At 45.7% G+C, this 27,717-nt stretch overlaps 2 protein-coding genes across 7 annotated transcripts in view; one reads left to right on the forward strand and one right to left on the reverse strand.

Moving 5' to 3' along the window:
* LOC112262803 (low-density lipoprotein receptor-related protein 1-like) overlaps positions 1-27,717 on the reverse strand; it is a 184,027-nt gene that overhangs the window by 27,663 nt on the left and 128,647 nt on the right. For all 6 annotated transcript variants that reach the window (XM_042297574.1, XM_042297572.1, XM_042297561.1 and 3 more), the window contains 26 exons: positions 21,521-21,615; positions 21,277-21,426; positions 20,914-21,054; positions 20,665-20,790; positions 19,137-19,268; positions 18,790-18,924; positions 17,914-18,043; positions 16,946-17,072; positions 16,706-16,857; positions 16,260-16,384; positions 15,650-16,024; positions 10,060-10,249; positions 9,360-9,564; positions 9,058-9,250; positions 8,140-8,271; positions 7,791-7,919; positions 7,568-7,687; positions 7,355-7,468; positions 6,577-6,723; positions 3,366-3,488; positions 3,126-3,242; positions 2,854-2,982; positions 2,440-2,562; positions 1,077-1,217; positions 653-840; positions 291-474 (listed from right to left, as the gene is read on the reverse strand). In XM_042297574.1, the coding sequence (XP_042153508.1) occupies positions 291-474; positions 653-840; positions 1,077-1,217; positions 2,440-2,562; positions 2,854-2,982; positions 3,126-3,242; positions 3,366-3,488; positions 6,577-6,723; positions 7,355-7,468; positions 7,568-7,687; positions 7,791-7,919; positions 8,140-8,271; positions 9,058-9,250; positions 9,360-9,564; positions 10,060-10,249; positions 15,650-16,024; positions 16,260-16,384; positions 16,706-16,857; positions 16,946-17,072; positions 17,914-18,043; positions 18,790-18,924; positions 19,137-19,268; positions 20,665-20,790; positions 20,914-21,054; positions 21,277-21,426; positions 21,521-21,615 (3,923 nt within the window). The remainder of the gene's footprint in view (positions 1-290; positions 475-652; positions 841-1,076; positions 1,218-2,439; positions 2,563-2,853; positions 2,983-3,125; positions 3,243-3,365; positions 3,489-6,576; positions 6,724-7,354; positions 7,469-7,567; positions 7,688-7,790; positions 7,920-8,139; positions 8,272-9,057; positions 9,251-9,359; positions 9,565-10,059; positions 10,250-15,649; positions 16,025-16,259; positions 16,385-16,705; positions 16,858-16,945; positions 17,073-17,913; positions 18,044-18,789; positions 18,925-19,136; positions 19,269-20,664; positions 20,791-20,913; positions 21,055-21,276; positions 21,427-21,520; positions 21,616-27,717) is intronic.
* LOC121839283 (delta-type opioid receptor) lies at positions 12,575-15,064 on the forward strand. The gene has a single exon (XM_042297586.1). The coding sequence runs from the start codon at positions 13,526-13,528 to the stop codon at positions 14,531-14,533; it is 1,008 nt and encodes a 335-aa protein (XP_042153520.1). The 5' UTR covers positions 12,575-13,525; the 3' UTR covers positions 14,534-15,064.

Below are 27,717 nucleotides of genomic sequence, written 5' to 3' on the forward strand. Positions count from 1 at the left end.
CAGCTCTTACCACCTCATACCCCCCTCCACCAGCTCTTACCACCTCATAACCCCCCACCAGCTCTTACCACCTCATAACCCCCCACCAGCTCTTACCACCTCATAACCCCCTCCACCAGCTCTTACCACCTCATAAACACCCCCTCCACCAGCTCTTACCACCTCATAAACCCCCTCCCCCTCCACCAGCTCTTACCACCTCATAAACCCCCCTCCCCCCTCCACCAGCTCTTACCCTCCCCCCTCCACCAGCTCTTACCACCTCATAAACCCCCTCCACCAGCTCTTACCAGAGGTGGACTTGCAGATAGTGGGGTCACTGGGGCTGAGCTGGAAGCCCTCCACACAGAGACAGTGGAAGGATCCGTGGGTGTTGATGCAGCGCTGCGTGCAGGGGTAGCTGGTCGTACACTCGTCTATGTCCACGCACGTCTTCCCATCATCCTTCAGACGGAAGCCAGGGTGGCATCTGCACTGCACGACCACACAGGAGAGGAGAGGTAAGGCTGTTTGTACTACTTCACAATGGTTAACCTTTCCGACAATAGTTGTTACGTAGTTGACAATATAAAATGTCAATGACTACGATGAACAGTCATCACCGTCAACTATTTATTTAGCAGAGTCTCTCCAGGTGTAGGCGCGTCCTTACCTTGAAGCCTATCTTGAGGTCCTCACAGAGCTGAGAGCAGCCGCTGAGCTTGCTGTTCAGACACTCATTGATGAAGCAGTTGAGCTCGTCAGTGCCGTCACCGCAGTCATCGTTCCGGTCACACAGCAGCGTCTCGTTGACACAGTTCCCGTTGCCGCAAGCGTACACTGTGTCGTTACATTTCTTCTCTGTTTTGGGAAGAGGTAGAGGACAGATTGGAGGATTGTTCAGGAAGAGGAGAATAGAGAGTTAACATCTAAGGAAGAGGGGGCTTGGCTCACACATTGGCCTAAATCCAATATCGCAATTTAGCAGGGATTTAGTAAATCCCTTACAATTCCTTGCAAATAGTGGGCTGAGATGGAGATCTCTTAGGGCCCAGAGAAAATAGACAGTTAGCACCATCTGTGAGTGTGTGTCTAACCTGGGCCGTTGCAGTGGGGGTTCTTGGGGGCTTCATCAGAGCGGTCGTGACAGTCGAACTCTCCGTCACACTCCCAGGAGCTCTGGATGAGGCAGCGCCCGTTGGCACAGCGGAACTCATTGGATCCACACGTAGGGTACTCTGAAAGGAGAGACGAGTGATTGGTTGGTTGATTAATTGCATTTTTCTATACAGTTATGTCACTGGTAGGCCTATCATATACACTGTATATACAAAAGTATGCGGGCATCCCTTCAAATGAGTGGATTCGGCTATTTCAGCCACACCCGTTGCTGACAGGTGTATGAAACTGAGCAGACAGCCTTGCAATCTCCATAGACAAACATTGGCAGCAGAATGGCCGTCCTGAAGAGCTCAGTGACTTTCAACGTGGCACAGTCATAGGAAGACACCTTTCCAACAAGTCAGTTTGTCAAATGTCTCTCCTACTAGATCTGCCCCCAGTCAACTGAAAGTGCTGTTATTCTGAAGTGGAAACATCTAGGAGCAACAACAGCTCAGCTGCGAAGTGGTAGGCCACACAAGTTCACAGAATGGAACCGCCGAGTGCTGAAGCACATAGCGAGTAAAAATCATCTGTCCTCGGTTGCAACATTCACTACCAAGTTCCATTGAACTCTGGAGCAGTGAAAACGCGTTCTCTGGAGTGAGGAATCAAGCTTCACCATCTGGCAAATCTGAGTTTGGCGGATGCCAGGAGAACTATACCTGCCCCAGTCTATTGTGCCAACTGTAAAGTATGGTGGAGGAGGAATAATTGTCTGGGACTTTTTTTTCATGGTTCGGGCTAGGCCCCTTAGTTCCAGTGAAGGGAAAACTTAACGCTACAGCATACAATGACATTCTAGATGATTCTATGCTTCCAACTTTGCGGCAACAGTTTGGGGGAAGGTTCTTTCCTGTTTCAGCACGACAATGCCCCCCTGTACACAAAGCGAGTTCCATACATAAATGGTTTGTCGGGATCGGTGTGGAAGTACTTGAGCCCTGACCTCAACCCCATCAAACACCTTTGGGATGAATTGGTACGTCGACTGTGAGCCAGGCCTAATCGCCAAACGTCAGTGTCCAACCTCACCGCAGCAATGTTCCAAAATCTAGTGGAAAGCCATCCCAGAAGAGTGGAGGCTTTTATAGCAGCAAAGGTGGGTCCAACTCCACATTAATGCCCATGATTTTGGAATGAGATGGTCGACGAGCAGGTGCCAGATACTTTTGGTCATGCAGTGCCTCATAAAAACAGAATATTCATTCCAAATGTTTAAGGATTAACACAATGATACTATGATAGTGTGTGAGTGTGTGAGTGTAAGAGGGGGTACAACAGGGGACATCCACTCACCACACTCCAGGGACTCGTCAGAGCCGTCACTGCAGTCTTTGTCATGATCACACACAAAGTGCTTGGGGATGCACTGTTTGTTCTGACACATGAACTCATTCTCATCACAGGTGTTGTTGAACACTGAGACACAGACGGACAGACATTAGTTAGTCAATAAGCTACTGCATTATCAAAATAATCTGTATACCAGCAAGTAAGTATTTGATAATGATTGCATAAAGAACTTCTGTTAAACTCAAATTGCTTAACATTGTTTGGGGTTAAGTAACATCTCCCATAATTCCATAGGTAAAGTTGTATCCAGTCAATAGTCCTCCATCCTCCTCTGATCCACTACTCACCACATCCAGCCTTGACACTCTCATCCACTACTCACCACATCCAGCCTTGACACTCTCATCCACTACTCACCACATCCAGCCTTGACACTCTCATCCACTCCGTCAGGACAGTCCTTGTCCCCGTCACACTTCCAGTGCTGGGGAACACACACATGAGAGCCAGGACACTGGAAGGCATGTGGACTACACGTCTTATTCTCTGTCAGGAGAGGTGTGGGGAGGAGGGGAGACAGATATGGGGCAAGGGTATTACTCTTGGGTGCATTCGTTTTGAATTCGTCTAGTATTTCCAATTGAGTGACCTCCCTGTTACAGATTGTGTGTGGCGTGAATCACACTCACTGCACTTGCTGCCCTCGTCAGTCCCATCACCACAGTCGTCAGCGCCGTCACACACCCAACGGTTGGGGATACAGCGGTGGTTGCCGCATTCAAACTGGCTGGCCGAGCAGAACTTATCTAAAGGAGAGAGAGAGAGAGAGAACAAAGAGGGTGGTGCAATGAAGAGAAAGAACATTGTCAGAAATGTGTGGTGAAAGACTACAGTGATGAACAGTCCAGTAAAAAGCCATCTGAACTGACCACAGTGTGTCTCGTCAGCTCCGTTCTCACAGTCGTTCTCCTTGTCGCAGGTCCAGCTCATAGGGATACAGCGACCACTAGGACACGCAAAGAATGAAGCAGGACACTTGGTCTTCCTCCGGTCTGCTCGACAAACAGATGGACAGATAGTGGTTCATCAAAACAAATGTTATTGGTCGCATACACATATGTAGCAGATGTGTAGCGAAATGCTTGTGTAATAACTCCAACAATGCAGTAACATCTAACAATTCACAACAATAAACACAAATGTAAAAGTAAATAAGGAATATATATATAAATATTAGAATGAGCAATGTTGGAATCTCGAGTGTATATACACTACCTTTCAAAAGTTTGGGGTCACTTAGAAATGTCCGTTTTAGGTCCACTAAAATAATTTATCAGAAATAGGCCAGTATCCCGGAGTCATCTCTTCACTGTTAACGTTGAGACTGGTGTTTTGCGGGTACTATTTAATGAAGCTGCCAGTTGAGGACTTATGAGGCGTCTGTTTCTTAAACTAGACACTAATGTCCTCTTATTCAGTTGTGCACCGGGGCATCCCAATCCTCTTTCTATTCTGGTTAGAGCCAGTTTGCGCTGTTCTGTGAAGGGAGTAGTACACAGCATTGTACGAGATCTTCAGTTTCATGCCAATTTCTCTCATGGAATAGCATTCATTTCTCACAACAATAATAGACTGACGAGTTTCAGAAGAAAGTTATTTGTTTCTGGCCATTTTGAGCCTGTAATCGAACCCACAAATGCTGATGCTCCAGACACTCAACTAGTCTAAAGAAGGGCAGTTTTATTGCTTCTTTAATGAGCACAACTGTTTTCAGCTGTGCTAACATAATTGCAAAAAGGGTTTTCTGATGATCAATTAGCCTTTTAAAATTATAAACTTGGATTAGCTAACACAACGTGCCATTGGAACACGAGTGATGGTGGCTGATAATGGGCCTCTGTACGCCTATGTACATATTCCATTCAAAATCAGCCGTTTCCAGCTACAATTGTAATTTACAACATTAACAGTGTCTAGACTATTTCACCTTGTGAAGATGCTGGAGGAAACAGGTACAAAAGTATCTATATCCACAGTAAAACAAGTCCTATATCGACCTAACCTGAAAGGCCGCTCCGCTCAGTTCCAAAACTGCCATAAAAAAGCCAGACTACGGTTTGCAACTGCACATGGGGACAAAGATCGTACTTTTTTGAAAAATGTCCTCTGGTCTGATGAAATAAAAATAGAACGGTTTGGCCATAATGACCATCGTTATGTTTGGAGGAAAGAGGGGAGGCTTGCAAGCTGAAGAACACCATCCCAACCATGAAGCACAGGGGTGGCAGAATCATGTTGTGGGGGTGCTTGCTGCAGGAGGAACTGTTGCACTTCACAAAATAGATGGCATCATGTGGAGGAAAATTATGTGGATATGATGAAGAAATATCTCAATACATCAGTACATCAGGTACATCAGGTTTAAGCTTGGTCGCAAATGGGACTCCCAAATGGACAATGACCCCAAGCATACTTCCAAAGTTGTGGCAAAATGGCTTAAGGACAACAACGTCAAGGTATTGGAGTGGCCATCAAAGCCCTGACCTCAATCCTACAGAAGATTTGTGGGCAGAATTGACAAAGTGTGTGCGTGCAAGGAGGCCTACAAACCTGACTCAGCTACACCAGCTCTGTCAGGAGGAATGGATCAAAATTCACTCAACTTATTGTGAGAAGCTTGTGGAAGGCTACCCGAAACGTTTGACCCAAGTTAAACAATTTAAAGGCAATGCTGCCAAATACTAATTGAGTGTATGTAAACTTCTGACCCACTGGAATTGTGATACAGTAAACTATAAGTGAAAAAATCTGTCTGTAAACAATTGTTGGAAAAATTACTTGTGTCATGCACACAGTAGATGTCCTAACCAATTTGCCAAAACTATAGTTTGTTAACAAGAAATTTGTAGAGTGGTTGAAAAACTAGTTTTAATGACTCCAACCGAAGTGTATGTAAACTTCTGACTTCAACTGTATATACAGCAATAGTTGAATAGAAGGGCCTTGACTAGAATACAGTATATACATATGAAACTAGTAAAACAGTATGTAAACATCATTAAAGTGATCAGTGATTTCATGTCTGTGAACATAGTGCAACAAGGTTGAGTAACAGGGTAGTGGGCGGCTAGTGACAGTGACTGAGTAACAGGGTAGTGGGCGGCTAGTGACAGTGACTGAGTGACTGAGTGAACAGGGTAGTGGGCGGCTAGTGACAGTGACTGAGTAACAGGGTGACAGTGACTGAGTAACAGGGTAGTGGGCGGCTAGTGACAGTGACTGAGTAACAGGGTAGTGGGCGGCTAGTGACAGTGACTAAGTACAGGGTAGTGGGCGGCTAGTGACAGTGACTGAGTAACAGGGTAGTGGGCGGCTAGTGACAGTGACTGAGTAACAGGGTAGTGGGCGGCTAGTGACAGTGACTGAGTAACAGGGTAGTGGGCGGCTAGTGACAGTGACTGAGTAACAGGGTAGTGGGCGGCTAGTGACAGTGACTAAGTACAGGGTAGTGGGCGGCTAGTGACAGTGACTGAGTAACAGGGTAGTGGGCGGCTAGTGACAGTGACTAAGTACAGGGAAGTGGGCGGCTAGTGATGGCTATTTAACTGTCTGATGGCCTTGAGATAGAAGCTGTTTTTCAGTCTCTTGGTCCCAGCTTTGATGCACCTGTACTGACCTCACCTTCTATCACATTATAGAAGACTATACACACTATAACATTATAGTAGGGTGGCACTAAATAGGGAAGTGCATGGAACAAGAGTAGCATGTTGATTAGCACGTTTGTTTTACGAGAATACGTATTTACTGACAAACAAACAATTCTACTTTTAATGACATTTGTAATCTTGCAGTTTTGTGACATCTTAGGTCCCTCTTTACTTTTCGTACGCATCTTGAATTTGGGAGAGTTTAAATGACTTGTGTTAATGAAATGTTGGTGTTTTAATGTGAACTCTGGGGGCTCCCCTAGCAGCTGGTTGCCTTAAAGAGATACGCTGAATCAGAGTCCACAAGGACAACAGTCTGAAAACATTTCAAATGTTGCAGCTTATTGTGTGTGTGTGTGTGTGTGTGTGTGTGTATCTGTGTTTGGGCATGTGTGCACGTGCGTGCACGTGCGTGCGCATGCGTGTTCACCTGGGCAGTTCCTCTCGTCGGAGTAGTCTCCACAGTCATTGGCTCCGTCACACACCCAGGAGGATGCGTAGCAGAGGCTGGTGAACTCACACTTCTGGAAGGTCACACCCTTCACCCCCAGCCGGAAGTAGCTGGAACAGTCAGTAGCTGGTGGACAAGGACAGGGGTTACACAGTGAGTATATATATTATAAAGTCAGTCTAAACTCATTTACTTCATTAGCTTCAGCATCGTATCTAACTTTACTGACCCCATGGGGAAATGTTGATGCAGTGTCATGTACACATTTAAAGTGGCAAAAAAACTGACAATACAACTTTCATAACAGTTAGATACCAATAAAAGGAGACTAGCCTGCTGGCCTTACTGGGTCGATAGGAACATCAGGCCAAACGATTTAGGAAGGATATCACGCCTGGCACAAATTCTTGTCTAGTTCTGTTTTTTCCTACCGAGGGGTGCCCTATACCTGCGCCCAGAGGGGAGTAGTTCAAAGTTTGGGTACAGGGGGTGGCTTGGGTCTAAAATGACTTTGTGGGCCCTGACCTTAAAGATCTCATCCAGCTGTAAAGTGACATACATTATGACAGAGCAACTGGTCCAAAATTAAGTCTGGATTAGTGTTACGTCTGATGTTACGTTTAGCTGAGTCTAGTCTAAAGATAAGTCTGTGTTCTTTCTTGAGTTGAGTCTAGTCAATCCTGAAGCCTGGGTTCGTTCGAGTTCAAACTAAACCTAACAAATCGATTTAACTAGCCTGGCGCCTAAGGTGACTCACAGCAGTTCATCTCGTCGCTGGCGTCCTCGCAGTCTACAATCTGGTTACACTTGCTGGAGTTGGTGGTGCAGCCACCGTCTCTGCACTGGAGCTGCTCTGCCGTGCACAAGGTGGCTGGAACACACACAGATCCACACATTACACTGGTGACAACCATAGTTTCCATAGAACATCCACCCAGTATATACTGCATGAGATAGCTAGCCTGCTTACTGTTGCAGAAGAGTTCGTCTGAGTTGTCCCCACAATCGTCCTGTCCGTTACACCAGGAGCTGTGTCCCACACACCTGCCGTTCACACACCGCCTGTAGCCCTTCTTACACACCCGGTTGGCTGAAGACGTACAAAGGGCAAGGAGAAAATAATGTTCGAAACATTCATCACATTATAGCTTATAGAGGTCGTGTAAAAGAATGTGTCCGTCGGTCTCACTCACCGCAGTAGGACTGTTTCTCGTCTGACTTGTCCTTGCAGTGGGCCATGCCGTCACAGGTCAGAGTGTAGTTCACACAGTCTCCATTCCCACACTCAAACTCATCTACACTGCTGCACGTGGTGTTTAGGGCTGAGAGGGACAGAGAGGGGGGAGAGAGAGAGAGAGAGGAAAGAGACTTCAATTCATAATTTTAAAAAACATGGTTTTAGTGCTGAACATTTCAAAGTTCAGCCCCATTGGCTGTTCTTACATCATTAATGACACGATAAAATGCCCTCATCCACTCTCCCTCCCCATGTCCCCTAGTTCTCTCATTTCTCCATACCCTTCCCTATTCCCTCTTTCTCACCGATGCAGGTGTTGTCCTCCAGCAGTTTCCTTTCGCCATCGCCACGGCAAGTACAGTTGACCCTGCCCTCTGAGGTCAGAAGACACAGGTCCTGACAACCTCCGTTGTTCACCCGACACAGAGAGAACTCGCCTACACAGAGAGAGGGTTAGAGCACGCACGCACAATGAGTGGTCAGAGACCACAACTCTCCATCTACTTGTGTCTAATATAAACTGACACAGTGTAAATGGGATTTGCAGCAATTACCACAGGTTTACTGTGTGTGTTGAGAGTGGGGAGGAGGTAAGCAACTGGGAAGTCAATAGTGGGTGTTGAGGGGGTGTGTGTGTGTGGGGGGGGGGTTGAGAGAGACAGGGCCATTGATTTGAAGTGATAGAGGGAGATTGGAAACTCAGTGAGATGAACAAGTGTGAATTGAACTGGACGAGGTAGAGAGATGAGGAAATATGTGTTTCATGGGACTGTTGGAGCAGAAGATGGGGAGTGTGTGTGTGTGTGTGTGTGTGTGTGTGTGTGTGTCTACAGGGTGATAGATTGGGGCAGTGGAGTCTCAGGTGGTCTCATTCTCCAGGTGTATGGAGCTCCCCTCAGCTGTGTCACACTCTCTGATTACTTCTGGCACATCATCAACTTTGGTGGCGCAGCAGTGTGTGTGTGTGTGTGTGTGTGTGTGTCAGAGGAGGCTGGTGGGAGGACCAATAGGAGGACAGTATCAAACATATGGAAACCATGTTTGACTCTGTTCCATTTATTCTATTCCAGCCAATACAATGAGCCCGTCCTCCTATAGCTCCTTCCACCAGCCTCCTCTGGTACGTGTACCACTCTGCTTGGCCACACCAACCCCCCACCCCTTTATCTGCCCTAAAAAAAAAACATCCACCCAAACCCCACCCTCTTTTGTTGAGAACTCACAGCTATTAGTGTCGTTGGCCACAGCGACAATGCCCATTGGCTGCTGGGGGATGTCGGCTCTGAGGAGTTTCATGTCTCCGCCCACATACTTGTCGGCCCTGAGGACAGCCCTGCGGACCCAATCGGTCCAGAAGATGTAGTCTCCATACACCGCCAGGCCAAACGGATGGACTGGCTCATTCTTCAACACCACCTATAGGGGGGAGCAGAGATACACACAAAAGTTGAACCATCAAGTGTGTTTCATGAGTGTGGGTGGGTTATACATCATCTGCGAGTGTGTGGGTGCCAGTGTTACTCACGTAGCGGCGGCTGCCATCGTACTCGCAACGTTCGATCTTGTCCAGGGTGGCGTCGGAGAAATAGAGTTTCTCAGCGCGGTGGTCTATGGCCAGGCCGTTGGGGGTGCGGATGTCACTGCCGATGATCACCAGTACATTGTTACCAGACAGGGTGGCACGCATGATACTGGGGGACTGTTCATTCCAGTTGGTCCAGAACATCAGGCTGGTGGGTGACAACACGAGGGAACTTACAGTATAGAAGGCAGATGTGTGTAAACGTTCTGATTCAAACAGCACAACACCATGCAGGTTCCCGCATGAGCCATATACTGTATACAGCATACTGAATATATTAGCTTTATGTCTCTTTGGATAAATCGATCTGCTAAATGACCAGAATATATTAAGATTCCAAAAGAAGTGCTGTAGGAGAGGCAGGTACATGGGCTAAACGCTATCCAAGGAGAAAATCTCCTTACATTGAGGCTAGGATATCTATACTGTACTTCAATCTGTATTCATCCAATTAAAACACCTTATGACAAGGGTCAGGATATGGGAATGTTAGCTAGTGTCAGACGAACTGCAACAGACTCGTATCAGATACTCACTCCTGACACTAAAGACTAATAAAACCATATCAATTAAAACTCTATGACCTGGGTCAGAAACTTGGAACAGTGCGATTTATGACCATTATGGTCCAAGAGACACTCACTCCTGACACTCGTCCAGTACGAAGGCCCGGGGGTGGTCGTCTCCAGACATGCTGACCACGGTGTCACGGTCCCAGGCACCCCAGCGGCTCTGGTTGACCGTGTGGCGGGTGATAGTGGAGGTGGTATAGCTGGTCCAGTACAAAGTGTCCCAGCCACGGTGGTACGCCAGGCCCTCTACCGAACCCACATCTGACGAGGGGGAATGAGGCAGAGGGGAGGCAAGGGGAGAGAGAGGGAGAAAGAAGGAGGATGAGTGGAGAGAACAGGGGGGGGGCAGGAAGAAAAGACAGAAAGGAAAGAAAGACCGGGAGGGAGGAGAAGAGAAATACCACGTCAATCCCAGTTGAGTGTTAAAAGGACATGACTCAGGTCTCTGGCAGTAGCACAGAGCTGGCAGGCAGAGTGGAGCTGGATGCCATAGCAGAGGAGGTCCAGAGACTACTCACAGGACACTACTCAGAGGACATGACAGGCCACTGGTAATGATCTAGATCCCTCTGTGATCTAAGGCTTTCATCCAACTAACAGCTCTCCAAAAGGTCACAACATAAATGGCTAACAGCTCGCAGCATATTTCCTTCCATTGCTCTTTTTCATCGATAGTTGGGAGTGTTCACAGCATTTTTGTGCTCCGCAGCCTTCTAATGAGTAACTGGCTGAGTTCAGCCCAGCTCAGCTTAGCTCAGCCCAGTTCAGACGAGAGGAGACTGGGGAGAGGAGAGCTGGCCAAGATGGAGGAACACACTGTACTCTGGTGGTGGAGAAACACACTCCCACAGTCACACACACCCTTAAAGTCTGCCAAGGACACTTACGCACAGCACACCTATGGTCAACTAATTGTTCCAAAAAGACTAATAGTCACCTGCTTGTTATCCCAGTAGAAACAGAGGGACTGGAATGATTTAATAGGCATTCTTCTGAAGCGGTTATGACCTAATAAGTACATCACATGCCTGGCCAGTGTCTCTGGGAGGTTCAACACCAGGTGGGATACTTTGCACTTCACCTCCATCTTTCTATTCCATCACCACAGACATGAGTCACGGACTGGCTAGCAGGGTATTGTGAGAGATTCTGAATGAGACCGAGCTAAGGACCTAAGAGCTGGGGTGCGGAGAGCCCAGGTGTGCGACGTTAAAACAATTCCCTCTCGTTTCACACTCATTAATCAACGCTTTAAAAAAATGAATGAAGTGCAACACTAAATCTGCTCCCTCAATTCCCTCTCTCCTCTGTGCTTTTAATAAATCATAAATCGTCAGACTGCAAGGCTCTACACTTTCCTATCCTTGTTTCCCCCGTTCCTCACACCTTTCAACGCCAGCTTCCCCATCTGTGTATCGCTGCTGTATAGGCCCGTCTCTGTCCTGTAAGCTGACTGCAGCAGTTGAAGTTTACAAAGGAGCTGAATTTACAAGCTCGTGGTAAATGTAGAGTTCACACTCTTATCCTGAGCCACACACACACACACACGTCATTTCATGTCATTTCAGCCAGCCATGTCACCCACCCATGTCACCCACCCATGTCACCCACAATTCTGAAATTGTTTCTGTAGTTAAAAACAGATAAGATTAGCATTCCAGAAACATTATCTTGTTGTATATTGATTCTTCAACCTTTGGAATGTATTCCCTGTGAACCTCTATTCCCCTCTTCAGATAAATTAGCCATTGAAGTCGCTATACTATAAATAAGTGTGAAAATACCAAGTTCTACCTACTAGATGTCACTGTTCCTGCTACTGCCTTTGATCCATTATGTTAGTCTCTAGTGTTTATTAAAACAACTCACAACATATTCTTTACAACTTTGGGTAGAAAACCAATTGCTTTTTGTTCATGGAAATAAATTGTGAAGAAGCAATACTCCAAGCAGCAGCTCCATACTACTTTGTTGGGGTGGGATTGGCGTAGGTGGTCTGTGGGTGGCTATTGATAATTGTATTGTATTCCTCATGTCTTACTCATTGTTAGGAAGAATTATGGTCCAAATGGGATGTTAGATACTATATTTATTGAATATGATATGAATCCTATAATTTAAAATGGCAAATTTGGGTGCAAACAATTAGTTTAATTTCTCAGAGATGAAATTATATTTAAACAATGTCCCAGGAATGCTAACTCTTATCTGTTTTCTAACAGAAACAATTTCAGAACAATCTGAGATGGGTGTCGAAATCCTCTTGTGCTTTTTGAGGTGGAATGACACACGCATACTAACACACACACACACACACACAGTTTTATGGCACTTATCTGGGTGTGATAACAGACCACAACACTCTAGCTGAGTGTTTGCTCTCAGGGCAAAGGTAAACAATTACCCTGATTTCTCAAGTTTCAAGTTGTAATGTCACATGCACAAGTCCAGAGTGTGGCTATTTGTGTGTGTGTGTGTGTCAAACTCTGTGAAAGGCTTTGATTGTCCTGTACAGGTCCTCCCATTGACAAAAGACCAACCCATCTCTCTTGCGTTGGCACTGTCAAAGCCATACAGTACAGAGAAGTCCAGAGTCCACATGTTATTTAGTGTGATTCACCTCTTTCTTCAAGCCCATATACCTGCCTCTCCTACAATACGCTGCATCTCTCCCTCTATCTCTCCCGAGATTCCTTCCTGTGGGCTCTGAATAGGCAGACTGTCGATGACTTAGCAGTGGAAGACTGATTGAGGAGTCATGCAGAGGCTTTCTGATGTGAGCTGACCGGAGACAGAACCATGCAGAGTTCAGACCCAGACGGCCACCACTGTCAGACAGACATAGCAGGAGTCCTGGGGAGAGACTGAGAGCCCGGCGGCTAGCTGGATGCTAAATCAATAGCATCACAAACGTCAACAGAGGGGGGCTGATGTCTATGTTCTCTCCTTTCTTTGGAGGGACTAGGACAAAGGTAGAGCTGATTGGCAGGACGAGAAAGGATTGATTCAAATTGTGGGAGACCTCAATCACGTGACTGGTAACAGTCCCTCATCAGTCGTCTTTCAAAGGACCATTTTTGGAAAGGTAAACACTTCAGAAGAAAAAAGAACGACACTTTTCTACTGTGAGTTTTTGGACTATGGAGAGGAAAATACTGAGCGAGACAAACCCATCGAATCCTAACTGACAGGAGGGCAACTTCAGAGTGGTTATGGTCAGAAGAATTAACTTTGAGAACCTATGTAATGTCAAATCTGCTGAATGTTCCTGTTGATGGCACACCTTAGTGTTATCGACTCTCCGTTTCAATAACAATTCCCACACGCTTTGTTATCAGTGGCTAGTTGATCAGTCATAAGCAGAAGCCTAGTTTTTACAGCAGGTAGATATCGGACCCATGGGAGTGTCATCTTGCTGCTATGATTTTGCTGCTATGATTTTTTCTCATCAGTCATCACTGCTTCACTGTATCACCTCTAGGCTCAGTGTAAGGACTAAGGAGTAGCCCCTTTAAGGCTGGTCTGTCTGTCCTCTCCATGGCGGATAATGGATCTGTGTGGAGGAATGACAGTGGTTCTGGTGATGAGGAGACTGGGGTCGGCAGTGTGGAGCTGGTCCTGGTTCTAGTGATGGATGTCCTGATCCTGGTGCTGGGGGTGACGGGGCACTCCCTGGTGATGGTCATCCTGTGTGGTCGTCGAAGAAGAAGGGCAGGTCCGGGGGGTCAACACAACCAGGGGAACCTAACAGGGACAGACACCCTCCTGCTGGCCCTGAGTGCGGCCGACCTCCTCCTCCTCTCCATGCTGCCCTTCCACACCGTCGCCATAGCGATGCAGCACTGGCCCTTCGGGGACTTCCTGTGTCGGCTGGTGAGCTTCCTGGGTGCCGCCTGCTCCTCGGCTAGTGCCTTCACGCTGGCCGCCCTGGCCGTAACGCGATATCTGACCGTGGTGGAGCCAACCCAGGCCTACCGCCTTCTTACTCCTCGCCGCGTGGCGCTGACCTCCGCTGCTCTCTGGCTTCCTGCTTGTGCCCTGGCTGCCCCACAGCTGGCCTTCCGCTCTGTGGGTGACCGGCGCATCTCCCCCGATGGCCTGGCCTGCTTCAACTTCCTGTCGCACAATGGCCAGCTGGCCTATGGAACCTGCCAATTCCTGCTGTCCTTTGCCCTACCACTGGGCGTCATCGCTGTGGCCTACAGCGGGATCTACTTGTTCCTGTGGCGGAGTCGTAGGGACAGCCGAGTGCCCCAGGTGGAGCGATACCAACGGAAGGTGACACGGACGTCGGCCCTGCTGGTGCTGGCCTTTACCCTGTGCTGGTTGCCCTCCTACGGCCTGACCTTTGCCCTCCTGGGGGGAGGCAGCCATGGAGCCACGGGGTCATCACCGCGCTTCGGGCCCTTCAGCGTGTTCGCCCGCATCACGGCCACCTCCTCTACCGTGGCCAACCCCATCCTCTACGTCCTCATGTCCCAGAAGTTCAGACAGGACCTGCTGGAGCTGGGTGCCAGGGGTGGTGCCAGGGGTGGAGGTCAGTAACCGTGACAACAGACAACTATACAAGACTGGTGGACATGTCTCTAAATCTCTAAGGTTAACTGTGTGTCCATGACAAACTGGATGTGGGCTGAACATCTGTTGTCTGAGAGCTTGTGGGAAGAACTAAAATAAGTGTCATAATAACAACTCTACGGGACTAAACTACAAAACCATTTCTACCCAAATCTCACTGCTACTCCAGTACACAACTATCACACTAAGCTGTGGTACAAAGCTCGAGCTCCAAGGTTCAATTGAGGGACAGCACTTGAAGTAAAGAGCCTCCCCACTGTGAGACAACAGTCTAAAAGGAGGATCTGAACACTGAGAATCAAAGGCCTCTGTCTAGAGGGCCTCCTGGGACATGGCGAAGAACATAGACATCTGGGAGAAATACATTTATGCTTGTAAAAAAAACAAAACAAGAGAAAGCTTTAAAGGATGTGAGCTCTTTTACACATTAATACCATTCTGTAGCGATTGTTGTTTCGTTCTGCGATGTTCTTCTGAGATAAAGAGAATGAAGGTCTAGCTGTGCCTCAATCTGGTTTATGTTGTTGTGTACAGTGTGTTCCAAAACTAAGGTAGATATGAAAGCTTTCCACTGTTTTCCAGACTCTCAGAAATAATAGTTGGCCACTAGGTTTTCCTGCCATGTTTCAGTTGGAGGTCGAAAACAAGTTTGGCTTTGAGCCCCGGCTGTTTCTTCCTGGAGAATGCTACCCAATGGGGGGTCTGCTGTATGTCACCACCAAATAGGGTTTGTTCTTTGTGAAGGAGGAGGAGAGGATGAAAGATCCTGCTTAACGAATGGGAGGGAGAAAGAGCCATCTAACAGAGGAAAATGTTTTAGCACATTTCTCAAACTTCAGCCAAATAACCTGATTAACTAGTGTTCACCTACATTCACTTGGCCTTATCAATTGACGACAGAGTAAATCAATGAATTATGGGTTATGAGGGAAAAGTTATGATTCAGGGGTTGATAACAGATTGAATAACATTCTTTTTACAAAATTAAATGTTAATCACATACACAGATTACAGCAGGTATAAAAGGTGCAGCGAAATGCTTATGATTGGATGAATAAGAGAGAGAGAGGGTGAGTAACATACTTTCCACCAGTGTCTTGCGGTCAGAGCCATCATCATTGATCTGCTGGATGTTTCCAAAGTGAATGTCACTAAAGAAGATGCGATTGGCTCCTTTCCCTCCTCCTCCACGGTAGTCAAACGTCAGAGCTATAACGTTCTTCATGTGTTCAGGATCCTCAAATGGTTTTATAGGAGCGTTTAGGTTCTCTTCATCCGATAGGTGAACGCTCTTTAGAATGGTCCGTTCTGAGTAGAGTAGGTAGCCGTCGTAGTCACGGCAACCCCGTCCGTCCTCGGCCAACATGCCGTGAGCACAGGCACATGTACGTTCTGCGTTGCCACGGAAAAGACACAGTTGCTGGCAGCCGCCGTTGTTATCCTTACACACATTCGTTCCTGTGTAGAGGGGAAACATATTTAATATTCACTGTAGATTTTTTTTAAATCCCTCTCAATAAAATAATAATTCAAATATGAAACATTTGAAAAATATCACATGAAATGGTATTGTGAATAAAATCTTTAATGGGTTTGGGATTTAAAATAATTGTATTACAAAACTTTACAGCATTATTGCCCCTATAATCATCTCTGAGTAGACTCTCTAAATACACATCCACACACTGCCCACCTTGCTGCCTGGCCCGGTTGAACACTTTGATGTCTTTGAGCTGTACTCCGATGCCAGTGCGCAGAGGCACAGAATCTGTAGCGTTGTCTTTGCTGCCCCTCTTTATGGAGCCATTGGCATGAGTCCTGATACAAGCACAGACAGAGAGAGAGAGACATGACATCAGGGAGAGAGAGTCAGACTAAGTAAAAGGAGTGAGGGAGACACCCTGGCTGAGAAGGTGAAAGATGAGTGAGAAAGACAGAGTGAATAAATTAGGTGACAGTAAATACATGCGGGAAAGAATGTCAGAAAGAGACATGACATCAGTGCAGAAAGAGAAAGGGTGAGGGAGGCCAACAGCTGAGATGCAAGGTGGCAGATTATGGTGAGAGGGAGTGAATTCATTCCAGACAATGAATAGGTGGAAGAGTGAATATCAGAGAGAGAGAGAGATAGAGACAGACCTGTCACTCCAATAGATGTATTTCTCAAACACAGAGACAGAGAACATGTCCATGTTGTTGTTAGCCAGCACCACCTCTCTGTTCTCTCCAGTCTCCAGGTTGATACGCTCTATCTTGTCTGTACGAGCGTCACACCAGTACAGAAGACCCTCCTGCACACACATACCAGGACAGGGAGTTCAGTTTGTGTGTGTTGTGGTGGTTATTTGTCTGTGTGTCTGTGTGGGTGTTACACTGTACCCGGTAGTCTATGGAGATGCCATTAGGCCAGCTGATGCTGACGTTGACTAGTACAGCTCTCTGAGACCCGTCCAGACGAGACCTCTCGATCCGTGGGTACTGACCCCACTCTGTCCAGAACAGGTACCTAAACACACACACACGAGCGAGGTCACTTTCCCCTTATTGAGCTGACTAAAGTACTTGGAGTAACCCAGGATTGTAAACGGTCATGGTCAAAAACCATATTGATACGACAGTAGCTAAGATGGGGAGAAGTCTGTCCATCATAAAGCGCTGCTCTGCCTTCTTAACAACAATATCAACCAGGCAGGTCCTACAGGCCCTAGTTCTGTCATACCTGGACTACCGTTCAGTCGTGTGGTCAGGTGCCACAAAGAGGGACTTTACAATTGGCTTAAAACTGGGCAGCACAGCTGGCCCTTAAAAGTCCACAGGGACCTAACATTAATGATATGCATGTCAACCTCTCCTGGCTCAAAGTGGAGGAGAGATTGACATCATCACTACTTGTATTTGTGAGAGGTATTGACATGCTGAAGGCACCGAGCTGTCTGTTTAAACTACTAGCACACAGCTCAGACACTCATGCATACCCCCACAAGACATGTTACCAGAGGTCTCTTCAAGTCCAGAACAGACTATGGGAGGCACACAGTTCTACATAGAGCCATGACTACATGGAACTCTATTCCACATCAGGTAACACCTTATGGAACAGCAGGGACTGTGAAGAGACACACACACAGGTACAACCACAGGTGCTAGTACACACACTCCACATACACCTACATTGTAATTCTGTTGTATGGTGGTATAATACTATGTGTATTGTAGATATGTAGTGGTGTAATAATGTTATGTTATGTTCTGTTTTATCTTTTGCCTTAATGTGCTCCCCAGGAAGAGCAGCTGCTGCCTTGGCAGCAGAGGTCAACCCCCAATCCCCCATCTCCCCCTGTGCTCACCCTTTTTCTGGGTGGACAGTGATGGCGCGGGGCTTGTCCAGGCCCTGGGAGATGACCACGTAGCGGAAGGAGCCGTTGAGTCTGGCCACCTCAATCACATCAAAGCCCTGGTCAGTCCAGTAGATGTTCCCTATGGAGGGACGGAGCACCAACACAAAATACAACAGCAATACAAACCAGTAACACTTTTACGACAGTGTATTTTAAACAATCAACATGCTTTACAGTACAACAACATTAATGGGATCAACCACAAGAGTCTAACTGATAAAGTAGTTCTGTGGAAGGTTACTGTATCTTTTGGGATGAATAAAGTTCTATACATTCACTGTATATGACACCTAATACAACTAAGGCAAATGGAGAATGCTGCCGTGTTGTTGTGTTGGTGTTGTAGTGTTAACAGGGTTTCCCTGGGTAACCTCAGAGGGCTGATGGAATGCTGCAGTGTTCATTACTCATCCTGCAGTAAGGCTTCGCTCTGTACGCACCCATGTCATGTGACCTGGGCTATACAGGAACCTATCTGGGCTATAGAGGCACCTATCTGGGCTATAGAGGCACCTATCTGGGCTTCTTCCCATCTCCTCGGTCTAACCCTCTTCCTCTTCCTTTGTTAGCTTCTCCCTCCCTCTGACTGTACTTCTCTCCCTGGCCTTCTCCCTCCCTCACCTTGCAAAGGTGAAGATGTGATCAGAATGAGTCTCATCTCTTTTCTGTAAGGCTGTGAAGCGTGTCAGCCATGAGTCTGACAGATGCCGAATGTGTGTGTGAGAGTGTGGGTGTGTGTGCACAGTATGAGTTAGTATGCACGTGTCTGTACATGTGCGCGTATGAGTCTGCATGCATGTGTGTATATGTGTGAGCCCGCCTCACCAGCGATCCAGTCCACAGCGATGCCCTCCACTCTGCCGATGCCGTTAGTGACCACATCTTCTCTCCAGGTCTGGTCTCTCTTAGCTCTGCTGATGGTGCTTAGGCCCATGTCCACCCAGTAGATCGTATCATTGTCTGGAGGGGAGAGGAGAGAAACATCAGTACAGAACAGCAGATCTACTATACCCATTATACTCATTCATTAATGAGTGGCTAGATTCAGCATATTTTCATGACAAAATATTTTATCACTACCGATCTAAATAAAAAAATAAAAACTAGATTTTGGTTTTGTATAGTGTTTGAAAACCCCTCCCTCCAAGGTGTGTGTATGTGTGCGTCCCTACCTGCATGGAAGTCTATTCCCACAGCCAGGGAGGTGCCTGACACTGGCACCAGAGCGTCTGACTTGTCCGAGGGATCCAGGGGAATGCCACGGATGCCCTCATGAACAGAGTAAAGCAGGAAGGAGCCCACTCCTGAGGCCGAGGGAAACATTACACAGAGTTTATCACTGGACACACTAAGAGGTCAGTGGCAGTACAAGACATGGAATCTTTCTAGATGGAAACAAATGAATGATTACGATATTATAAACTCCTCTCACTGTCAACTGTGTTAATTTGCAGCAAACGTAACGTGTAAATATTTCATGAACATAACAAGATTCAACAACTGAGACATAAACTGAACAAGTTCCACAGACATGTGACTAACAGAAATGGAATAGTGTGTCCATGAACAAAGGGGTGTCAAAATCAAGAGTAACAGTCAGTATCTGGTGTGGCCACCAGCTGCATTAAGTACTGCAGTGCATCTTCTCCTCATGGACTGAACCAGATTTGCAAGTTCTTGCTGTGAGATGTTACCCCACTCTTCCACCAAGGCACCTGCAAGTTCCTGGACATTTCTGGGAGGAACAGCCCTAGCCTTCACCCTCGATCCAACAGGTCCCAGACATGCTCAATGGGATAGAGATCCGGGCTCTTCACTGGCCATGGCAGAACACTGACATTCCTGTCTTGCAGGAAATCACACACAGAACGAGCAGTACGGCTGGTGGCATTGTCATACTGGAGGGTCATGTCAGGATGAGCCTGCAGGAAGGATACCACATGAGGGAGGAGGACGTCTTCCCTGTAACGCACAGTGTTGAGATTGCCTACAATGACAACAAGCTCAGTCCGATGATTCTGTGACACACCACTCCAGACCATGACGGGCCCTCCACCTCGATCCCGCTCCAGAATACAGGCCTCATTGTAATGCTCATTCCTTCGACAATAGACGCGAATCCGACCTGTCTCCCTGTAGTGCTGTCTTAGGCATCTCACAGTACAGACATTGCAATTTGTTGCCCTGGCCACATCTGCAGTCCTCATGCCTCCTTGGAGCATGCCTAAGGCACGTTCACGCAGATGTGCAGGGACGCTGGGCATCTTTCTTTCTGTGTTTTTCAGAGTCAGTAGAAAGGCCTCTTTAGTGTCCTAAGTGTCCTTCATAACGGTGACCTTAATTGCCTACCGTCTGTAAGCTGTTAATGTCTTAACGAACGTTCCACAGGTGCATGTTCATTAATTGTTTATGGTTCATTGAACAAGCATGGGAAACAGTGTTTAAACCCTTTACAATGAAGATCTGTGAAGTTATTTGGATTTTTACAAATTATCTTTGAAAGACAGGGTCCTGAAAAAGGGACATTTCTTTTTTTGCTGAGTTTATTATATTAAATATAGCACATCCAAATGTAGCTTGTGTTTGTTTGACTAAAAACTGCGGTAATGTTTTGTTTCCATGACTGCAAGACCAGGCATCTATGACCTTTCAAATATCAGAATAAAGATCCAAACAAAATGTTCACGGTTTGTGTCTCACCCTCGCAGGACTGTTGTCCACTCCTGAGGCTGTATCCAGCGGTACACATACAGGCTCGTGTGGTGGGGGAGGTGGGCAGGCACAGCTGGGAACAGTCTCCATTGCTATTACTGCACAGATTGGTGCCTGGAAACACAACACACAAAAACACTAACAAACACGCTCACATAGATTAAAATGGTCATTTCTAATCTATAGCTACCATGCTGCCCAAACATAATGTACACTCTCACACACACAGACACACACCTTTCTGCACGGTCTCGTTGTAGATCTTCAAGTGCATCATAGCTGAGGTGCTGTTTCTCAGGACCTTCCAGTTCCCGCCGTCACGCTTGTCGCAGGTTCCTATCTGGTCAGTCCCCTGGTCCGCCCACCATAGCTTCTCCCCTACACACAACAGCCAATCACAAAATGACATAATTTCATCTCTTCATACAAGTGGGCCAATCAAAATGACCCCTCGTACTCCTACTATGATCACTCAAAGAACCAATGTTGAGACCTACTGTAGCTCCATTTCTGAGTACTCAAACTGTTCGGGACAGAAAGCTAAAGGCAGTTAGGAGGCAGAATGTACAGTCATAGAGAGAGTGGAGCCAAGTTACATACCCATGATGGCCAGAGCTGTGGCCTTGGTCAGTTTGCCCTTGACCCCCTCCAGAACCTCCAGACCCGAACCATCCAGCTTACAGCGGCTGATGGTGCTGTTCCCTGAGCTGACCCAGTACAACTGCTCTGTGTCAAAGTCTATGGACAGACCTGGAGACAGACAGGGAGGAACATTATGGATGTATCCCAAATTGCAATTTATTCCTTATATATAGTGCACTATTTTTTCCCTAGAGCCACTCACCCACTGGGCCTTTCTGATTGGTGAAGAGGACACTGCGGTTGCTGCCGTCTGTGTTTGCCATGCTGATGTTGTCTCCATCTGTCCAGTACAGCTTCCTGGAACACAGAGAGAGAGAGAGAGAGAGAGAGACAGAATATCAATACATCATGCTACTGAAATCACTAGAAGTGACAGGACCTGCCGTTCATTAGCCTGGATAGCGCCTCACAGTGTGTTACCATTAAAACTATTTGTGAAACCTATTTATTCTGTTTTCACACACAATTAGACAACACCCATCACAACGCTCATATTTATTTTTTTATAAGTGAGAAAGGAATTGTTTAAAACTAGCAAAACCATCAACAGCTAGACATGTGGAGGTCCCATATGGACTATTTATCTACTGAACATCTCCTTGACAGATGTAAATGTATGTAGTTATATATATCTAGTTTACAATCTATGTAAAAACGTGCCCTGTGTTTTAACAGCAGCATCTTTCATTGGGTATAATGTACAGGAGCCATTTTTTATTGCAGAGTAAAGGCTAGCTTAGAATACTGTGTGTGGATGTTGATTGGGTTAGGCCAAGCAGAAAACATGTCAGTGGGGATTGGCTAGTGTAGAGTCCTGCAGCAATTGAGATTCACTGCATTCAAATTTAATGCCCCATAAATGGCTTCTTTCTCTGAAATTCTCTCTCTCCCTCCCTCTCCCTGACAGAGGCATATGTAGGCTACACACACAATTGGGCTGAAACAGACAAACTCATAAAAAAACACGTACAGAAAAAAATGCAATCAGAATTCACAAATGAATTGGCCCACATGGAAAACTAGAAACATAGAAACTGTAAATGATGTGGTAACAGGACAAACAAGTATTTCCATAACAGAATGAAAAATACATTTTGGACTGACCAATGTAGACATTTTCAAATGTATCACATTTTGACGTGTAAGCTTTTGGACATCAGAGCAATGTTGAGGGAATCCTATTTCAGTCAGAATAATATACTCATATGATAAGATATACAAAACCTTGCAGAGAGCCTATCCGACTGACAATCTCTTAGAAAAAATATTAACTATTGGAACCAAGACTTAAAAATAACTGATATTGGCACAAGATGAAGGGAGTTTTAGAAAATAACGAACAAAATTACAGTTTATTACTAAAATTACACTAAATCAAGTATAAACTAATGTATAGGATGTATTATACAAGAGACAACATTCATAAATTCTACAGCACAACGGCAGAGTCATGTCTTAAGTGTAAAACTAACAATGACTCAATAATTCATGCCTTCTGGGAGTGCTATGAAGTCAAAAAGTTATGGGCGGAGTTAACTTCTTGGATATAGGGGGCGCTCTTTTAATGTTTGGATAAAAAAACGTTCCCGTTTTAAACAAGATATTTTGTCACGAAAAGATGCTCGACTATGCAAATAATTGACAGCTTTGGAAAGATAACACTGACGTTTCCAAAACGGCAAATATATTATCTGTATCTGTGAGTGCCACAGAACTGATGCTACAGGCGAAACCAAGATGAAATTTCAAACAGGAAGTGCCCCAGATTTTGAAGGCGCTGTGTTCCAATGTCTCCTTATATGGCTGTGAATGCACCAGAAATGAGCTTACACTTTGTCGTTTCCCCAAGGTGTCTGCAGCATTGTGACGTATTTGTAGGCATATCATTGGAAGATTGACCATTTTACACTACATCTACCAGGTGCTCGCTTGGTGTCCTCCGTCGCAATTATTGCGTAATCTCCAGCTGCGTGTATTTTTCCATTTGCTTCAGAGGAGAAACCCAACTGCCACGAATGATTTATCATCGAATAGATATGTGAAAAACACCTTGAGGATTGATTCTAAACAACGTTTGCCATGTTTGTCCATATTATGGAGTTAATTTGGAAAAAAGTTCGGCGTTGTAATGACTGAATTTTCATTTTTTTTTCTTAGCCAAACATGAACAAAACGGAGCGATTTCTCCTACACAAATAATATTTTTGGAAAAAATGAACATTTGCTATCTAACTGGGAGTCTCCTCATTGAAAACATCCGAAGTTCTTCAAAGGTAAATTATTTTATTTGAATGCTTTTCTTGTTTTTGTGAAAATGTTGCCTGCTGAATGCCAGGCTTAATGCTATGCTAGCTATCAATATTCTTACACAAATGCTTGTGTAGCTATGGTTGAAAAGCATATTTTGAAAATCTGAGATGACAGTGTTGTTAACAAAAGGCTAAGCTTGTGAGTGAATATATTTATTTAATTTCATTTGCGATTTTCATGAAGTTAACGTTGCGTTATGGTAATGAGCTTGAGGCTATGATTACGCTCCCAGATACGGGATTGCTCGACGCAAGAAGTTAAAAAGTTAGTTGTCAGAAGTTTTACAGTGTAAATGTACTTTTAATTTGTCTAACTGCATATTTCAAGACATGGCATATGAGGGTGCGGGGAGATACCCAATGGATTGGACAATATTATTTCCGTCACTTATTTTGAAGAAGCTATTACTTAAATACAGGAAGTCAAATGATACTCCAACGTTAAGAAAATGGAAGAATCAAATTATTTATAATTTTAATGTTTGGCAGCGAATACAGCATTGAGTCTTCTGGGTATGACCCTACAAGCTTGGCACACCTGTATTTGGGGACTTTCTCCAACTCTTCTCTGCAGATCCTTTCGATCTCTGTCAGGTTGGGTGGGGAGTGTTGCTGCACAGCTATTTTCAGGTCTCTCCAGAGATGTAAGATCGGGGTCAAGTCCGGGCTCTGGCTGGGCCACTCAAGAACATTCAGAGACTTAACCTGAAGCCACTCCTGCGTTGTCTTGGCTGTGTACTTAGGGTCATTGTCCTGTTGGAAGGTGAACCTTCACCCCAGTCTGAGGTCCTGAGCTTTCTGGAGCAGGTTTTCATCAACAATCTCTCTGTACTTTGCTCCGTTCATCTTTCCCTCGATCCTGAGTAGTCTCCCAGTTCCTGCCGCTCAAAAACATCCCCACAGACTGATGCTGCCACCACCATGATTCAGCATAGGGATGGTGCCAGGTTTCTCCAGATGTGACGCTTGGCATTAAGACCAAATAGTTCAATATTGGTTTCATCAGACCAGAGAATCTTGTTTGTGCCTTTAAGCAAACTCCAAGCAAAAAACTTCCGTCTTTCCATTACCATAAAGGCCTGATTGGTGGAGTGCTGAAAAGATGGTTGTTCTTCTGGAAAATTCTCCACAGAGGAGCTCTGTCAGAGTGACATCAGGTTCTTGGTCACATCCCTGACCAAGGCCCTTCTCCCCCGTTTGCTCAGTTTGGCCAGGTGGCTAGCTCTAGGAAAAGTCTTGATGGTTCCAAACTTCTTCCATTTAATAATGATGAGGCCACTGTTCTTGGGGACCTTCAATGCTGCAGAAATGTTTTGGTGCAATTCCCCAGATCTGTGCACAATCCTGTCACGGAGCTCTACAGACAATTCCTTCAACCTCATGGCTTGGTTTTCGCTCTGACATGCACGGTCAACTGTGGGACCTTAAATAGACAGGTGTGTGTCTTTCCAAATCATGTCCAATCAATTGAATTTACCACAGGTGGACTCCAATGAAGTTGTAGAAACATCAAGGATGATCAATGGAAACAGGATGCACCTGAGCTCAATTTCAAGTCTCATAGTGAAGGGTCTGCATACTTAAGTAAATAAGGTATCCGGATTTCATTTTTAATACATTTGCCAAAAAAAATCCAAAAAACTGTTTTTGCTTTGTCATTATGGGGTATTGTGATGAATTACATTTATTTAATCCATTTTAGAATAAGGCTGTGACGTAAAACAAATGTGGAAAAAGTCAAGGGGTCTAAATTGTTTTTTATTATTATTATTTGTTTTTTTAGGGGTAGATCAGCTTTAATGTTGCAGATATTGTGGCTTCCATCAATGTTATAACAATATCAGTCAAATGTTGACACCTACTCATTCCAGGGTTTTTCTTTATTTGGACAATTTTCTACATTGTAGAATAATAGTGAAGACATCAACACAGATAACGCATATGGAATCATGTAGTAACCAAAACAATTGTTAAACAGATTCTTCAATTCTTTACTGTTATTCTTCCTTCTTATTTGAGATTGTTCAAATAGCCACCCTTTGCCTTGACAGCTTTGCACACTCTTGACATTCTCTCAACCAGCTTCATGAAGTAGTCACCTGGAATGCACTTCAAGAACAGCTCAAATAAGCAAAGAGAAATTACAGTCCATCATTCCTAAGACATGAAGGCCAGTCAATATTGAACATTTCAAATCAAATCAAATTTTATTTGTCACATACACATGGTTAGCAGATGTTAATGCGAGTGTAGCGAAATGCTTGTGCTTCTAGTTCCGACAATGCAGTAATAACGAGCAAGTAATCTAACTAACAATTCCAAAAAAAACTACTGTCTTATACACAGTGTAAGGGGATAAAGAATATGTACATAAGGATATATGAATGAGTGATGGTACAGAGCAGCATAGGCAAGATACAGTAGATGATATCGAGTACAGTATATACATATGAGATAAGTATGTAAACCAAGTGGCATAGTTAAAGTGGCTAGTGATACATGTATTACATAAGCATGCAGTCGATGATATAGAGTACAGTATCAACGTATGCATATGAGATGAACAATGTAGGGTAAGTAACATTATATAAGGTAGCATTGTTTAAAGTGGCTAGTGATATATTTACATCATTTCCCATCAATTCCCATGATTAAAGTGGCTGGAGTAGAGTCAGTGTCATTGACAGTGTGTTGGCAGTAGCCACTCAATGTTAGTGGTGGCTGTTTAACAGTCTGATGGCCTTGAGATAGAAGCTGTTTTTCAGTCTCTCGGTCCCAGCTTTGATGCACCTGTACTGACCTCGCCTTCTGGATGACAGCGGGGTGAACAGGCAGTGGCTCGGGTGGTTGATGTCCTTGATGATCTTTATGGCCTTCCTGTAGCATCGGGTGGTGTAGGTGTCCTGGAGGGCAGGTAGTTTGCCCCCGGTGATGCGTTGTGCAGACCTCACTACCCTCTGGAGAGCCTTACGGTTGAGGGCGGTGCAGTTGCCATACCAGGCGGTGATACAGCCCGCCAGGATGCTCTCGATTGTGCATCTGTAGAAGTTTGTGAGTGCTTTTGGTGACAAGCCGAATTTCTTCAGCCTCCTGAGGTTGAAGAGGCGCTGCTGCGCCTTCCTCACGATGCTGTCTGTGTGAGTGGACCAATTCAGTTTGTCTGTGATGTGTATGCCGAGGAACTTAAAACTTGCTACCCTCTCCACTACTGTTCCATCGATGTGGATGGGGGGTGTTCCCTCTGCTGTTTCCTGAAGTCCACAATCATCTCCTTAGTTTTGTTGACGTTGAGTGTGAGGTTATTTTCCTGACACCACACTCCGAGGGCCCTCACCTCCTCCCTGTAGGCCGTCTCGTCGTTGTTGGTAATCAAGCCTACCACTGTTGTGTCGTCCGCAAACTTGATGATTGAGTTGGAGGCGTGCATGGCCACGCAGTCGTGGGTGAACAGGGAGTACAGGAGGGGCTCAGAACGCACCCTTGTGGGGCCCCAGTGTTGAGGATCAGCGGGGAGGAGATGTTGTTGCCTACCCTCACCACCTGGGGCGGCCCGTCAGGAAGTCCAGTACCCAGTTGCACAGGGCGGGGTCGAGACCCAGGGTCTCGAGCTTGATGACGAGCTTGGAGGGTACTATGGTGTTGAATGCCGAGCTGTAGTCGATGAACAGCATTCTCACATAGGTATTCCTCTTGTCCAGATGGGTTAGGGCAGTGTGCAGTGTGGTTGAGATTGCATCGTCTGTGGACCTATTTGGGCGGTAAGCAAATTGGAGTGGGTCAAGGGTGTCAGGTAGGGTGGAGGTGATATGGTCCTTGACTAGTCTCTCAAAGCACTTCATGATGACGGATGTGAGTGCTACGGGGCGGTAGTCGTTTAAGAACATTTCAACATTTCAAGAACTTCGAATGTTTCTTCAAGTGCAGTGGCAAAAACCATCAAGCGCTATGATGAAACTGGCTCTCATGATGACCGCCACAGGAAAGGAAGACCCAGAGTTACCTCTGCTGCAGAGGATAAGTTCATTAGAGTTACCAGCATCTGAAATTGCAGCCCAAATAAATCCTTCAGAATTCAAGTAACAGACACGTC

This window comes from Oncorhynchus tshawytscha, linkage group LG02 (genome assembly GCF_018296145.1).
Source record: "Oncorhynchus tshawytscha isolate Ot180627B linkage group LG02, Otsh_v2.0, whole genome shotgun sequence".
Classification (NCBI taxonomy): domain Eukaryota; kingdom Metazoa; phylum Chordata; class Actinopteri; order Salmoniformes; family Salmonidae; genus Oncorhynchus; species Oncorhynchus tshawytscha.